Source organism: Vespula pensylvanica, chromosome 13, assembly GCF_014466175.1.
Source record: "Vespula pensylvanica isolate Volc-1 chromosome 13, ASM1446617v1, whole genome shotgun sequence".
Classification (NCBI taxonomy): Eukaryota; Metazoa; Arthropoda; class Insecta; order Hymenoptera; family Vespidae; genus Vespula; species Vespula pensylvanica.
Window position 1 is genome coordinate 4,161,242 of NC_057697.1, and position 17,690 is coordinate 4,178,931.

At 28.2% G+C, this 17,690-nt stretch overlaps 1 protein-coding gene across 2 annotated transcripts in view; it reads right to left on the minus strand.

The window, feature by feature from the left end:
- Positions 1-17,690, minus strand: part of LOC122633776 (unconventional myosin-Va) — a 74,385-nt gene that overhangs the window by 9,358 nt on the left and 47,337 nt on the right. For both annotated transcript variants that reach the window (XM_043822113.1, XM_043822114.1), the window contains 2 exons: positions 5,260-5,727; positions 2,247-2,536 (listed from right to left, as the gene is read on the minus strand). In XM_043822113.1, the coding sequence (XP_043678048.1) occupies positions 2,247-2,536; positions 5,260-5,727 (758 nt within the window). The remainder of the gene's footprint in view (positions 1-2,246; positions 2,537-5,259; positions 5,728-17,690) is intronic.

Here is a 17,690-nt window from a genome sequence, read left to right on the forward strand (position 1 = left end):
AAAACAATTTTTTTTAATTAAAAAAAAAATAATTAAAATTAAGAATTAAAAAATTAATAATTAATAATTAATTATAATCAAAAATTAATAATTAAAAAAAAAATAAACGAAAAAGAAGAAACTGACTAAAAAACAAAACAAGAAACTAAAACAAAATATATATTAACCAATGTAGGTCGTTCTACTTACATATGTAATATTCGTAATTAGTTAAATGATCTTAGTGATAAATAAAGTATTTTAAAAGTCAGGAAGCAATAGAAGAAATGCGGAAAAGATTCGAAAGGGAATCAACAGAGTATGTGAATGGCGAAGCGTTCGAAAGGAATGTGAGCATGCCACCTGTGCGTGGGCCAGCACGTGTGAAGGAACAGGGTGGATTCTCAACGTTGCTTTATCGACGCTTATACATGCTCTGAAATCGTGCGTACACTTGTATATATATCTGTGTGTGTGTACATGTGTATCCATGTATATATGTATGGATGTATATACGTATGTGTTTATGTATGTATGTAGTGTGAGTACCAGTTGAGTTCCCCACCCTTTTGCTCCACTTGCATTCCAACGAAGAACAGCACCGGAGTTCGTGCGTGCATGTGCAATCGTAAGCTCCTCCTACATATAACCGTGTAAAAACATAGCCCGAAGTGTTTCGAGTTAAGGGCTTGAGTTTGCCAAACCAAAAAAGAACCTCTTTATTATCCATTTATTTTTCTTATATTTTCCTCGTTTTTTATAATTTTTTAACTATTCTCCAACGATTCGTTCAATATTTTCACATATTTTTACACCAATCTCAAGATTTGACTTATAAAAAAGAAAATTGTTTTCTCTCTTTTTGTTTCGTTTTTCTTTTCTTTGTAAATTTGTTTCAAATAATTTTTTTTTAATAATAAATTTCATTTTAATAAAAATAATTTTTCTTTGTAATTTGTTAAACTCAAGAATCGGACGATCTCATTGAAACGTGATACATATATATTAATATATCGTGTTAATTTTTAATGAATTAATTACTTTATATTGCGTTAGCAATGAATTATTTTATATTATAATTTTCAAATTTAAAAATCAATTTATATATATATATATATATATGTATATATACAAACATAATATTTATATATATATAATATGTTATATATATATAAATATATCTAAAAAATATATATATATATTAACATATAATATTAATTGTTAATTAATTATTTTATATTATAATTTTCCAACTCAAAAATCAAATGATAGTTGAAATATGCTGTACATATTAATATATTATATTATTATAAAACATGTATACATATATATATATTATATATATATATATATTTTATATATTTTTGAAAAAAAACTTCCTTTTTTAAATTATGTCCATTATTAGTGTCCTTTCATTACGTCACGTTTTCACGAAAATAATTTTAAGATGTATATTTGATATGTATATAGTAATCAATATTTTACATTTTTTATTTAGTTTAATCGATCAAGATAACTATCATATTGCATGCAGAAAAACACGTTCAATCAAAAATCAGTTCAGTTAGCTACATCCAATACTACTTTCATTCGTGAAAGGAAAAAATATGTTTCTTTTTTCAACCATTTTTACTCTTCTTTTATATATATATATATTTATATGTCAACATATATTTTTATTTTTATTCAAAATAACATGAAATCAGTGTAGAAAAATTCAGTGTGATGTTTTTTATTGGCAACATCAATGACGTTATCAATAAACTACTGGCTATTGAATTATTGAGTAAATATAAAATAGATGTTACATTTTGAGATAAAAGTATATTTGATTAATATAATTTACTTATTAATTTTGAGACAATATATTGTTCAATTCGGTATAAAAGAACAAAAATATTCCATCAATAAAATGATTAATTTTTAAAATATCACTTTACCAGCGATGATAAACATACATACTATTTCATATAGCATCAATACGATTTTTATAAACATTCTAATATCGAACCCAATAGATATTAAAAGAAAAATATATCTAACTAATATCATCTAAACATACATCTAATAAATCATTTATCTATACATCTAAATAAACTCATTTTTAGAAATAATTTCTTAGAAAAAAAGAAAAAAGAAAAATAAATGAATAGATAAATCGTTCTATCAAAAACATTCTTACGATTTGAACATTTTATTTTTATTTCTTTTCTTCTTTTTTTTCGAGATTATAATATTGATTTGATTAGAAAAATTAAAATACTTACGTGATACTGTTTAGCACAAAAACGAGCTTGAAGGCATTTGAGTACCGCATCCTCCGTGAGAGGTCCAGGTAAATGAATGAGATCGTCCAAGGCCGTAGAGGTCGCAGGACCAGTACTGGCTGGTGTGGTTGCTTTCGGGAGACATCGATGCTGGCCTTGATTACTCTTAGCGTTCTTCACGTCGGCGATAATACTGGAGATTGGAGGTGATCGTAGGCAACCAAGGGCTGTCACACAAGATACTATACCATCGTCCGACACGCCGTTGTGCCGCTTCGTTGGATCTAAATCTAATCATCCCCCAACGTAACCATTAATCTTCAATAACCCATCGGTATACCTTTAATCCTAAACGATAACGACGATTCCTTATCGAGATATTTTTCGATTAATTTTACTATTGAATGGATCAATATGAATTTAAAAGATCGTTATCATTTCCATATATACGTATATACATATTATAACATTTACATTATAAAATATATACCATATAAAATTTATATAAGTAGACTTTCAGTCAGAACAATTTTAATATGAATTTTTAAATACGTTCTTTCCGAGTAACATTTTATTGAATTGCTTATGAAATTTTTAAATACCATACAGAGTGACCCATTGGAATTATTTTTGAACGAATCTTGATGCTACTTCGAAACAAATTTTTGTTAAAAAGAATAAAAGGAACGAACGTAATTGTTACGTTTTCGTATCGTGCGTTGCACTTTTATTTATTTATTTATTTATTTTTCTTTTTTGGATTTCATTTTCTTTTTTCTTTTTTTTTCATCATTTTCCTTTCTTTTTGAAAAACGATCACGATCGAAGATAATACAGCGATGGGAAATGGTCCATTAGCGGAGGCATATTAACGGAGAAACGAGGATATTACGTGTTACACGAGGATTTAACGTTAACGCGGACGAGCGAGTAGATGGACGTCCCGTGTCGCGACACAACCCCTCCTTCCTACCACCCTAGCCCCTACCTCTACTCCTGCCCCTACTCCTACCCCTATACCTACCCCTCTACCATCACTAGATATATGTATATCTATCTAACACGCGTGCGTGTATATATTCGTGTCCTTATACCCATGACGACGAAAATCGATCACTTCCTCATACAGCCTCAATCCGTGAGGCTCTTTACTTTGAAATATTTGCAAAACTGATACCTTCCGCTTTATTAAACTACAGCTAATCGATACTTGATTATTTTCTTCTTTTTTACCGACTCTTTCCATAAAAAAAAAAAAAATTGGAAAAAGAATAAAAAAATTCCAGACTCATGCAGTAGCAAGGTTTTAAGATTTTTAACGTGTCATGGCTGAAGCAAAGAGCAGTATGTGTTTTTTCAAACACACATGGTGTCTCGTATTATAAATATATATATAATATATTATAAATATCTTCTATCGTATCGTTTTTAAATATAAACGAATGTTTCGAGTAAAAAAATTCGTGACTCATGTAGTACCAAGGTTTTAAGATTTTCGACGTATCATTGGCGAAAGAAAAGAGTAGTTTTTTTCACACACACTATGTCTCATCATTATAAATAAATATATATATATATGTATATATGTATATATACACATATATAATATATTATAAGTATCATCTATCGTATTGGTTTTATAAATGAATGTTTCAAATAAAAAAGCTACCGAATTTCGACCAGGAAAATATAATACGTATCGCGGATATATTTCATAAAGGACGCAGTTGTCAAGATACAGAAGTCATAACGTTTTTTTTTGCTTTTTTTTCAATACGATATTTTGAAAAAGAAAATACAGAAAGTTGTAGAGAATATCAATACGAATTCAACGAGCAAGCAAGTTACAGTCTACGCTTTTCACAGATATTTCATTGAATTATGGCGTTATGATGTTTTTACGGACTGTACAATCGCAATATTGTTCTTTATGAATGGGCTGAAGGGTATCACGCTTCAAATAATTACAATTTCGAAAATGTATGAACGAAAATGAATAAATAAATGAAAAACAAATGGGGAAAAAGAAAAAAACCGATAGATGAATTCGTTGGTTACCAGGTTTACAGGAATATTGATCGCATTATTGCGATTTAACAGTTCGTTAAACGTTAAAACGTAGCATCAATAAATTGATGAAATATTGATGAAAATATACACTATAGGTACTCATCGGATTTGTATTGATATTCTCTACAACTTTTATTCGACTTAAAATATTGATTTCCATTTGAGAAAAATAAAAAAAAAATTGTTATGACTTTCGTATCTTAACAACAGCGTTCTCCATGAAATAGTCGTAATACATATTATATTTCCTCTTTAAAAAAAACTAGCAACTATTATTCGAAATTAATTTGTTTATAAAATCAATAGGATCGGAAATATTTCACCAAGTCGTTTAAAATGGGACGGCACGTGTATAAAAATGGAGATTAATCCATATTGCTAACCTGTAATTATTCTTTTTCGTTCGTATGAAATATTTGAATTAGTTTAAGATCGTTCAAATATAATACAAAACGTAAAAAGAAATTTTCAATTAATACGAATCTTAATCTTAATCTAAAAATATTTAACGCGTTATTTAAATATAATAATTCGTAAACACATATAACGAATAAAAATCAACAAATCGTATCACATTCTTTCGTTAATTTTTTCGTTTATATAAAATGTCACAATTTGTATAATAATAACAAACAAAAGGCATCGTTTCAAGTTTCCAAAATATAAATCTGTCCAAATGAGATAATCAACCTTTTGATAAAATAAATATTTATCATGTCAAAAATCGTTGTATTTTTACAAAATACAAAAAAAAGAAGAAGCAAACAAAAAGAAAAACAAAAGGAGCAAAGTAGAAAAAGAAAAACGGGATTGTATATGACTGAATGGTTATAATTTCAATTCTATGAAAATAACGTAAATTCATATGGCCGTATGTTAACTCGTTAATAATATCCAAGTCCAGCAGTGAATTATCAGAGAAGATTAGTTCGAGCATACTAACCAGATATGAAATTATTCGCGACAGTGGAGTTGTGGCCGAGCGTGTTCGCAGAGGCGTGATTGACGTGAGGATGAACGATCGCGGATGCCGTGAGCGTGTGACTGGTGGAATGGTTGGACGAGTGACCAGTCGGATGGCCGATTCCATGGGATACCGTGGATGCAGGTGGTAAGCTGGTCCTTGGTGGTACGGCTGGTGCTGGTGAGGAAGGTGCACCATTACCAGTACCATTACCATTACCAGTACCACTGCTACCGGTATTAGTACCAACACCAGCAGTAACACCAGTAACAAGAGAATTACCCTTCTCTGGACTTTTCGACAGGGCACCTTGTGTTCCTGGTGACGGCACTGAACCACCGTTTGGAGGTTGGCTTACGTGTAGCCGGTTCCTCAGGGTCACCAGTTCCGTGCTCAGGCTCCTCAGACGTTGCTGTAGGTGTACAGCTTCGTTCGAGGACGAGGCATCTGTAATGAAAGCAAACAGGAACGGATTCTTAATCATCTCGATCGCTTCAATGAAATGAAAACAAAATAAATCAATCTCTTTTTTCTTTTTCTTTCATCTTCTTTTTTAATTTTTTTATTTTTTTCAGAATCAATTTCGTTTATATTCGTATTTTAGGATGAGGTCTATGGACTCGTGACCTTGTTAAGAAAATATCAGAGAGAGAGAGAGAGAGAGAGAGAGAGAGAGAGAGAGAGAGAGAGAGAGATAACTCTTTTCATGATTAAATATATTCTGTTCGAACTAACTACACTTTTCGTTTGTATTTCCTTTCATAGTTTTAACATAGAGCGTAATGTATAAATTTTCTTTTTGTTTTTCTTTTCCTATCTTTTTTCTTTTTGTCCATCGTAAATCCGAGAAATTAATTTTAGAAAGAAAAGTGGGACAGTAAAAAATCTTTCTCCTTCTCCTTCTCCTTCTCGTACTTCTACTGTAGTTAGTGTATTGACCAGAAAACTGGTTTACGTGGAACACGTCCTGTAAAATAGCGTTCAGAAATTTATTGTATATGTCTACTAAGTGTAGACAACCATGTCGCGGTAGACATAAGAAAGTATTCGAACGTTGGCATTCTTCTTACTCCTATATATTCGTAAGACCAGTTAAACAGGACAACTTATTAACTAAAAAATACTTGTCAATTTATATATATATATATGTATATGTGTGTATGTGTGTGTGTGTGTATTTATGGTTCTTACGAAACACTTAAATCGAGTATATCTATTGATCCTGGAGTTAAACCGAAAGAAAAAAGAATGAAAAAAAATTAAATTATATTTGTTATCACACTGAAAGCGTACGGCTTTTCATTAGATACATTTAATCCTATTTTTTCTTCAGAAAAGAAAAAAATTAAGAAATAAAAAAATAAGAAGAAAAAAGAGCAAAAATACATTGGATACAGAGATATGATACATGTTCGAGATACTGATGAATGAACATAAATATAATTCTAATTTTTGTTTCATACATAAATTATTCGATTTGATAAGTCATAGTTGAATTAATAGGCACAATATATATCTTGATAAGTAAATATTTCATTGGGTGTGACAAGTAAAAGGGATTAACAAACGAAATAAAAAACTTACATTTAAGCTGATAGGTGAATACAAAAGCGCATGTGTGATAATGTAACAGATAATGTCATAGGTATATTGCAATATTCTTTGTTAAATATGAACAAATTAAAATATAAAAATAAATTTCTGCTTAATTACGATCAAGATTAGTACGAATTGTTCGTAATCGATGAAAACTTGTTTTCTCTTTATTCTGTTTTCTTTTTTTATTTTTTTAAAATAAAGGAAAAAATCTGATCGCAGTTTATGAGGTAATTCTTGCGTGTTTTTGCTTCGATCTATCGACTATTGTAACTCGGATTAACGGTATTCGAGGAAGGTCGTGAGGCACCTATCGTGTTAACAGTCTTAGTGCTCTTACGGTAAGAATAATAAAAGAAGAATGAGAATGAAAGAAGAAGATAAAAAGAAATTGTAGTTTTTATCATCAGAGGTTTAACTATCTTTTTAAAAATATAGTTAGAATGTGTAAAGAATAGGGGTAAAAAATATAATTTTTCTTTTACCAACAACAGCGACAAATGAAAATTTAATTTAGAACAATGAAAAAAAAGAAAAGAAATTCAAGTTGTTCAAGATACGTAATGCACAAAAATGATGAAATAATGAAACTGAAAGAAGAAAGAATTCATAGAACTATTTTGGTAAGAAGAAAGATAAATAAATAAATTGAATTAATTCAAATGTTGATAACTCAATATCGTTGCTGATTGTGAAATTTTTTTAAAAATTCATTTTACGTAATTTCGTTAATGTTCATCTAATTTCTTTTTCTGTGAATTTTAATTTCTTATTTCGTTTTACTTCATTAATTTTACATAATATCGACAAAAATACGAACAAATATATATATATTTTTTTTATATAAAATAAACGAAGATATCGAAGAAAAAAAGGATTAATTGAAATTTAATTCTAATAGATCGTTAAATACTACCAATGAAAAAGAAAAGGAGAAAAGAGAGAAATAAAGAGAGGAAAGAAGAGAAAAAATAAAAGAGAGAAGGAAGACAGCAATCAGCAAGTTTCTCCTTATCGAGTTCAATTATCATCCCTCGAATTTCCGCCCTTCGATTGGTCCTTCTCATTGTTCTCATTCGATCTCGGCGAAAAAAAAAAAGAGAGAAAAGAAAGAAAAAAAAGGAAAAGAAGAAAAAAAACTCACGATTTACTATCGTCCACGACTATCGACCATTCCTATCCCTTCTTTTCTACGCTAACATCCCTTCTGGATTACCTTCTTTCCACCCCTCTATTCACGAACATCGACGTCGTTCAGCCATTTTCATTCATCTTCACCCCACGCAACATCCCAATGCCTTTAACATCTCACGTCGCTACCTTTCCTGTTTGCAAGATAAGGGATACTAGAAAGGACTCGAGAAATATTTCTCGTCAATCTTAAGTATAATCTTTTATCTTAAAAGACATTCTCTTTTATGATATTCTTCGGTTTACGTTTATCGACAATTTTTTTTTTCTGAAACGATTAGGATTTGATCTATACAATTCAGTTCAAATTAATTGTATTATTCACGAATTCGATTCAAAGATTCATCGTTTCTACAATTTTGTATTCAAAACATTGATCGAAATTTGTATTGTATTAGAATGGAAATGATTTCATTAGGAATTTCTAATCATTATATTTATACGACCAAGTTGAAGTGGAGATATTTATTAAATTAATTGAATATGTCGATTAATCATCGTTAAAGTTTTTATTAAAAAAATTGAACGAGATTTGTATCGTATTATAATAAAAAGATGATTTGTCTTGTGTATGTCTATGTTCGTGTGTGTGTTATTAAAAATTTTTGATAATATTAAATTTAAGTTACAATTAATATGGATGGAGATTGTTTGATGTAAAACATTTTACGATATATTGAAATATTTTATGGAATATGTATCTTTCGTTTTTTATTATAATAAGTATTGAACACTTTTTATGCTTGTTGTATCGAATAAAAATATTTTAAAAATAAGAAATTTAATGATATAAAATTTGATAACTAATAACTACATATATAAAAAATTTTTTATTTTTTATGGAACAAATGAAAAAAAAAATTGTTTAACTTCTTAAACAATGAATTTCCGAGAACTTCAGCAATCAGAAACGCTTCGATACGTCTTCATGAAACTTTTTAATTAATCTTGTAATTATTGAACTGATACAAAACTTAACGATATGTACCGATATAATAATTTTTTATGCAACGGATGTAAAAAAATTATTTAATTTTCTAAACAAAGAGCTCCAAAATTTGAGAAAAATATTTGAAGATATATTACTCAAACTTTGTCCTAATTTTATCGATACTCGGTGATAATGTCTAAGTTCTACTGGTTCGCGATAATTTGTACAATGATTCTCTTCTCGTGCAACCGCTTTCGTTACCTTACGACTTCCGGATAGGAGATCAGTTATATAACCGGTTCTCGGATCTGAAAATAAGTTATTTAACACCGAACTGTAAAAGCGAGATATCTGCTCTATAGCTATATTTTATTTACATTTTTTCCTTTTTTTCGACCATTGTGCTCCATATCTTTCTCAATGTATGATCGTTTCACTATTCATGTAATAATAATAATGATGAAAATAGTAATAATAGTAATAATAATAATAATAGTAATAACAACAACAAGAACAATAATAGTAATAATAGTAGTAGTAATAATAATAATAATAATAATAATAATAATAATAATAATAATAATAATAATAATAATAATACGTGCCTGAAGTTGCGAAACACGTCTATGAATGATAAAAACGTATTTAAATGTATGCTCTCCCACGAGTTACTTTACGAGTGTAATAAAAGTTTACGTAACATGTTTAGTATCTACTCGTTCGATAAATCAACGTGAAACTTTATTACAAAATTATTGAGATCTTTTTCGCAAAAATATTTCCAAAGATGATAATGAAAGAGAGATTATTTTTTTAATATATAATTCTTTGATACAATTGTAAATTTAAATGTAAATAGTTAACGACGTATAACTGTGTTAAAAAAAAATTATATATTATTATAAAATGTTTAAAATGTTAAATTATATTTAAGAAGTATAAATATGTCCACTCTTTTTATCTGATCGATGTTAAGAAACTTTTGTAGATAATTTGTATGTCATTTATGTATATACATTCTTTTTTAAATATTTTTGAAAATAATGCTGAAGAAAGTGCGAATATTCTTTTTCTTTTTTGTGATAAAGAATATTAAGCTATATATAATTTATATAATATAAATAATTTTAGGCATACAGTGGTTCAGTTTATCAAATGCACGTAAATTTCTTAGTTGAGTGAGTTTTTTGAGAAAAAGAAAGGAGAAAGAAAAAAAGAAAAAAGAAAAAGTCGAGAAATTCATTTAAATATAGGAAAATTGATTATAATTATTTTATATCATTTACTATGTATACGAATGATTTTGATAGATTGGTAAGTTCACAACCACGAAAACGCTCGACCAATAATATTTGAATTTCGTGTATATCGATCCATGTCAATCGACAAGCAGATCAAATAAACGGAAGACCATACGCAGAGATTCGATTTGGTGGCTCACCAACCGATGCCACCCTTGCAACAGCCACAAAATGTTTCGTCCAATGTATAACGATGTCAATAGGATCATCATACCACTGCTATATCTTATTTCAAAACGTTTGGTACACCTTGACATTATCGCCATTGATAATATTATGTAAACGTGTTTGTACGTACTCTGCGTACCTGTGCATATATACGCATATATATGCATATTGATATCTTTTTTATTCCACTTTTTTAATTCCTAATAAATAATAAAAAAATCATTATCGAAAAAAATATAAGAATTAAATCAGAAATAAATTATTATTGAAATAAATTATCAACTGCAGGATAATTACAAAATTCAATCTTCAGAATAAAAAAAAAAAAAAAAAAGAAAGAAGAAAGAAATAATCGGTTAAAGTTGACATTTTTTCTTTTCTTATTTTTATAGAAAAAACAAATTATCAATTTCTTTCAATATCATATTTTTAATAGATATTTTAAAAAAGAGAATTATTTAGATTTGTAAATTTATCTGTTTCTATATATATATATATATATATATATATATATATATATATATATATATATGTTTATTTCTATATGTTGTACATTATTATTTATAGAATTTATTTATTGATTTAGGAGTTATGTTTTCAAATAATTATTTGTAAATTTTCATTATTAATACGAAGTGATTTTTATTCATAAACATATTATAACAAAATTATTATTTCTATTAGTGTTCTAGACGACTAATATAAAATTAAAAAATACTTAAAATCGAACAATTAAGATTACTTTTAAATGAAATTTCAATAAACAATTATTTAATTTAATGGCAATTAATGTCAAAACAAGTTTACATCTATAAAAAATTATTATTATTATTTTCGTTATCATTACCATTCCAGAAGCGACAAATATATTTGTTATTATTACTATTATTATTATTATCATTCAAGGTGATAAATAAAAAAATATAAATTAGAACCCAACTAATAAAAATGTATATCAAATTAAACAATATATAATTATTTAAATTAATACCTGTTCGATTGATTTCGACACGAAATATACAAGATGGACTGATAAAAATATTGATAAAAAAAATTATCTATCAAAATATTACAATATTAAGATATCGTTAATTCGTATTTGAATAGTGTAAGATTAAACGTTTCATTTGAAACTGAACTCTCGCATTATTATTTTAATTAATTTTCATTTACTTTATCCATTCTAATATTCGAGATTTTATTAATAAAATAGAGAAAAAGGGAATAAAAAAGAAAGAAAGTAAGAATCAATAGCGTACATTATGTTACGATAATATCGATTAACGTTTCAACAAAATTGATCTTATTCGAATGATTCCATTTTAAATAAGTAAAATCAGATATGTAAGGATTTGAATTTTTCCCACTTTATTTTCCTTCTCTTTTTGTTTTTCTATTTCCCATTATCAATTTATCCATTACAAAGCGATTAATTTATTAGGACATGTCCGAGCAGCGTGACGTATTACGTAAATCGTTTAATCGGGCCGACGTAACATTTAATCACTCGTATATACTCGTAAAGCTGCTATCGAGTTATCCCTCATTTTCCAATCCTTCGTAACGAGAGAATGATCGATCACAGGCGAAAGCTTTGAGGGATAAAAGAGAGAGAATGAGTTGGTATAGTTCATGCTTCTGGGATTTCGTGTTTTTTTATTTATGTGTATGTGCGTAGATGCGTTCGATGCGTGTGCATAGCTCTGTGTGTATGTGTGTGTATATGAATATATGTATATTGTGTGTGTATGTGTGTGTGTATATGAATATATGTATATTTGTGTGGGAGAGTATGAATATGTGTGTGAGGAATGAGATATTTATGAGTGTGAGTGTGTGAATGTGTTATGGGTGAATATGTGTGTAGTGTGGTGAGTGTGTGTGTGTGTGTGTGTATGATATATAGAAAAAAAACTGAAAGGGCAGGAAGACGAAAGAAGAAAGAACCTGGAACAGGTATAGGTTCAGGTCCTACTACATGGGAATTAAGGTGAGCAGGTACCTTCGAATGCTATTCGAAGAAAACCTCGTCTTCTTCGTATTCTTTTCTCACGGCATTGAATGCCTATATCCAATTCGGTATAACTCATATTAATGATAAAGTTTATGATTATTATTATTATTGTTGTATAATGGGACAATTGTTTTTATTATATCGTTTACATTTAGATTCGCTTCATCGAAAACTAATTAATTGTGCAATTTGTAATATTTTATATCTTAATAGAAGCGTTGAGATTATTTTTTAGTGCTTAAATTATTTTGAGTTTATTTTTATGTATATATTCTAGAGGGGGAAGGGGGTGAAGTATTACTTGTTAATATTTATTTATATTAATATTATTTATTTGTATTTATATATATATATTTTTTATACAAATGTTATTTATTAGTATTAATTTTAGTAAAAAATTCTTGTTTTAGTGGAGTTTATGAATCTATGCGTGTGTGCAATATATATATATATATATATATATATATATATATATAATTATTCACAAACCTAATAAAAACAGTTAGATTAGATTAATAGTATTTAATAAAGGTCAATACTTTTATAAAAAATTGGTAAGTGATAAAATTGATAAGTTCTGCAATGAGAGAAAGTTAGAAATATATCAATAAATAACTTAATATAATATATATAGGCATATAATATATATATATATATTTGTATCAATTTTTATAAAAAATTTTTCATTATCTTGTACAACGAAAGCTCACTTTCACACAACAATTCAGAATTATTTGTCTAATCTAAGAAAGTTTTTTTATTTCCATTTAAACCTGTACAAGTATTTTAATTTTTTCATTATAAGACCAACGAAGTTACTAAAACTATTTTCAATTAACAAATATATTAACAAATTGTTGAACATTAATATTTAATGACTATATAGAATATATTTGATAGCTAATAGAACCAAAAGAATTTTAATGCTAATATAACTATCGGGAGAATAAAATAAAAAAAAAAGAAGAAGAAGAAAAGAAAAAGATATATTCAATTCGAATGCAAAGTAGTCCATTAGGACGAACAGACCTACGCAGTAAACTCATGATTATCTCACGGTGATCATCGAAAAGAAGAAGGAACACTAAAACACGTTCTTTTTTCTGAGAAGTCCAGGAAAACTGGGCCCTATAACCCTCTTAAAAATATATACAGGGTGAACCAATAAACAGAAACACTTAAAAATATCTATCTTTTCTTACTAATATATCTACAAAATTAATATATCTCAATGATAGATTATAACTGAAACAAATATAAGTATAATAATGAATGAAAAATAAAAAGAAGATAAAATATTCCTCAAAATCATTCCTTTCTAAAAACATATATATGATGATACAGTCGAACAAAAACACCAATATATGTACATCTTCATTTACATAATACATGAATTTATACATCTTTTAATCGATAATTATTACTTTGAAAGAAAATAAATAAAAAATTAACATCTTACATTTCATTTTTAAATGAACAAGAAAACAGAAAGTAGAAAAGGAAAAAGTATATTCGATCGTACCTACTTATACGTTTCACCCTATATACCTTAATACGTATACACGATATGTGTGTGTGTGTGTGTGTGTGTGTGTGTATGTATTCACAGGGCATCGATATATCGTCGATGGGTTCCTTTTTCACGACCTTTCGAAAGGCGAAAACAAACCAGCTTTACATCTCTCCTGGCTTTGCTGCATTTGCACGGCTACAAAGAACATCGCTTTGGTAAAGAAGAGAAGCAAAAACACGATGGGATACTCGAGTGGGAGCTGTGGGCCCAGAAAGCGGCACGACCTCGAGGTCTAATCAGATGCGGGTTAATCCCAACGGCGATCTCCGCGTATAATATACCTTTAAGCGTTACACACAAACGCAACGAGCGCACACGAACACGTTTAATTCCTTATCTTTCATTTTTGATCCTCTTAAAAAGATTTTAAAGAAAATTTCTATATACCACGACGAACATGAAATTATTCAGATTTAAAATACCTTCGAAAATAATTCGTATTTACATAATAGCTATTCGAAATATTCAAATGTTGTAAGTATTGTTATAAGTATTACAAAATTTGCTCTTGTATAATTCTCGTCGTATTATAATTGAGAATAATTGAGAATTAACAAGTAGTCCAATTTTAATTTAACATGTATAAATAATCTCTTGATAAGCAATATTTATAAAAGAAATGAATTTTTAAATAATCACTCATAAATAATAATTTAAAAACACTTATTTACGATTTCTAACTATGCAATATTTTCAAGAAATGTATTTTTAAATGATCTCTTATTAAGAAATATTACAAAGAAAAAAGTACATTTAAGTTATTACCTCTTGCGAAATAATTTGAATAATTCTAATCAAGTTATATAACCAGAAAATAAATTCATTCGTACGTGACTACTTTTCAAGCAATAATACATGACAGAAAGATAGATAGATAGAGAGAGAGAGAGAGAGAGAGAGAGAGAGAGAGAGAGAGAGAGAGAGAGAGAGAGAGAGAGAGAGAGAGAGAGAGAGAGAGAGACATATTTTAAAGCGATCACTTATTAAGCAATAATTTGAAAAAAAAAAACATGTATCTAGAAGATATCCTATTTAGAGGATGATTATTAACAACGATAATACGAAAGAAAAAGAATTACTTTTTTCTAATTATTTTTTATTAATATATTTGTACACGATCCTCTTGAAATATATTAGCTTCATGTTCCCATCGATCGAATTGAATATGCTTGAGTCGAACAAAATATCTTAGAAATTATAGCAACAATAATCATAATTACGAGGAGCTTTGTTATTTGTTTTTATTCTTCCTTTCTTCCTTTTTCCTATTTATTCTTTTTTTTTTTAATTCTTTTAATTCGAGAGTCGAAAGACATGGCAATTCGACATTTATCTTGCCGTAATATCGCGATGACTACGATATAATTATGGAAATTACAATGCAGCGTTATGGTAATGAGCTTTCCGGTGGGCGCGTTTATATAGGTAGACACTATCCAATGCGGATTTGGAGTAGGAGTTAGAACTAGTAGGAGTATGAGCGTTTCTGCAGATTGTTTAGAAATCTCGCAGTACGACGAAACGTTTGTATCGTTTCTCTCTCTCTCTCTTTCCTTAAGCATATATTCGGTCGCCGTTATTCGAGCTTGTACTTCCTGCTTTGATAACGTGTCTCGTGCAAGGTCGTTACGATAGCATTGCTATTTCATATCCAACATAAAAGTTATTCAATTCTGTAAGAAACTGTTTTCGTGCTAGAGAAAGATCATAATTGAATTTTTTGTTATACCATCGATCAATTCAAACGAATCACTCTGTAGATTTATCAGTTATCCTGTCTGTTTCAAGTGTTTCCTATCTGTTTCTATTATCCTGTTTGTTTCAAAAAAAAAAAGAAAAAAAGAAAAAAAATATTGTTACTATTAACACGATTCAAATGAAATATTTTGAATTTATTAAATTTTTATCTTTACTTACTTATCTTATTTTAGCTATTTTTAATCCATTACGTTACTTTATTTTAAATAAAGTATAGTATTGGGTAATGTGGAGATATGAAAATTTGACATAAACAATATTTAAAAACAATACATATCCGGAGTAATAAGTAAAAATGAACAAATCGAAATGATTAAAATAACAATTTAATATTAATTTATGTACATGTTTATTTTTTGATTATTAATAAATGATTAATTTGATATAGTCTCTCTCTCTCTCTCTCTCTCTCTCTCTCTCTCTCTCTCTCTCTCTCTCTCTCTCTCTCTCTCTCTTTTTTTCTCTCATTACTGCTTGAAAAATAATCACATGCGAGTAAGTTTATTTTCTTATTATGTAACTTGATTAAAATGATTCAAATTATTGTTTAAGTAATAATTTAAATATAGATATTTCTTTTTGGCAATATTGCTTATTAAAAGATCACTTAAAAGTACATTTCTTGAAAATATTACATACTTAAAGATCATGTATAAGTAAGTATTCTTGAATAATTATTCATGAGTGATAATTTAAAGATACGTCGTTCTGTTTTGCGAATTATCATTTAAAAAATGATCACTTAAACATACGTTTCTTCCTTTTTTTCTTTTTGAATTATTGCTCAACCAATCATCAAATCAAAAAAGGTATATTCTTCTCCAGATACTTCAATAAGCGCTATCATCATCATCATCATTATTATTACAATTCTTATGCTTATTATTATGCTTATTATAATTATTTTTATTATTATTATTATACTTTTATACTAATCAACACACTTAAAATAATCCTAATCCAAAGAATTATTCGAATTATCCTAAATATAAAAACATATCAATTCTCACGTTATCATATTCGATTTGAAAAGAAAAACAACAGAAAAAAAATACATCGAGCGTAAAATAATACTAAACATAATAAGATGAAAAAAAAATTGAGTTGGGGAATTCAAGGTATTGAACAAGAAATAATCTTGTTCTCGGTCTGTCCTATAAACGGAATTTCATTCTACGTTTAACCGTGTCTGTAGAAGATGACGGTGTGCATGCCGCATAACACGGGAGGAGGGACAAAGAAATTGGAAAATACGCGAGTCTCTCTTGAAGGGAGAGCCAGATATTCCGAGCTAGGTATTCTCTTCTGTTCTGGTACATACATACATACATACATACATACATACATGCATGCATACATACATATATATATACAGGAGCATGCGACATCGATGCTACGCGATGTCTCGCATCGCGATAAACGTTTCGCATTTGCATATCGAAATTATACGCCGAAAGTAAATGCTTGGAGAGAAAAGTTGTGGAGGTGGAAGAAGGAGGAGGAGAAGGAGGAGGTGGAGGAGGAAGCGAAAGCTCTCTTCCTTGCTGTCCGAGACCATACGAATCCTTTTAACAAAATACATACGCGTATTTATACACCTATACAAAATGTGCCCTGTATACAGTGTGTCCTTGAAAGAAATGATCACTCTCGTAAAAATAGCCTGGTCGATCGTGTTTGGAGAAAGTTTTATTAACGAGTAATGATACGTTTATAAACGTATGATTATGATTTAACGAAATTATTATTATTTTTTTTTTTTTTGTATATTGAATATATATTTGTAGTTCTTTCCATAGTATTTTTTTTTTTCATTTATTTCATTCATTACGATTAACTGTTTATAATGATTACATTTAATAAATTGTTTATAATTAC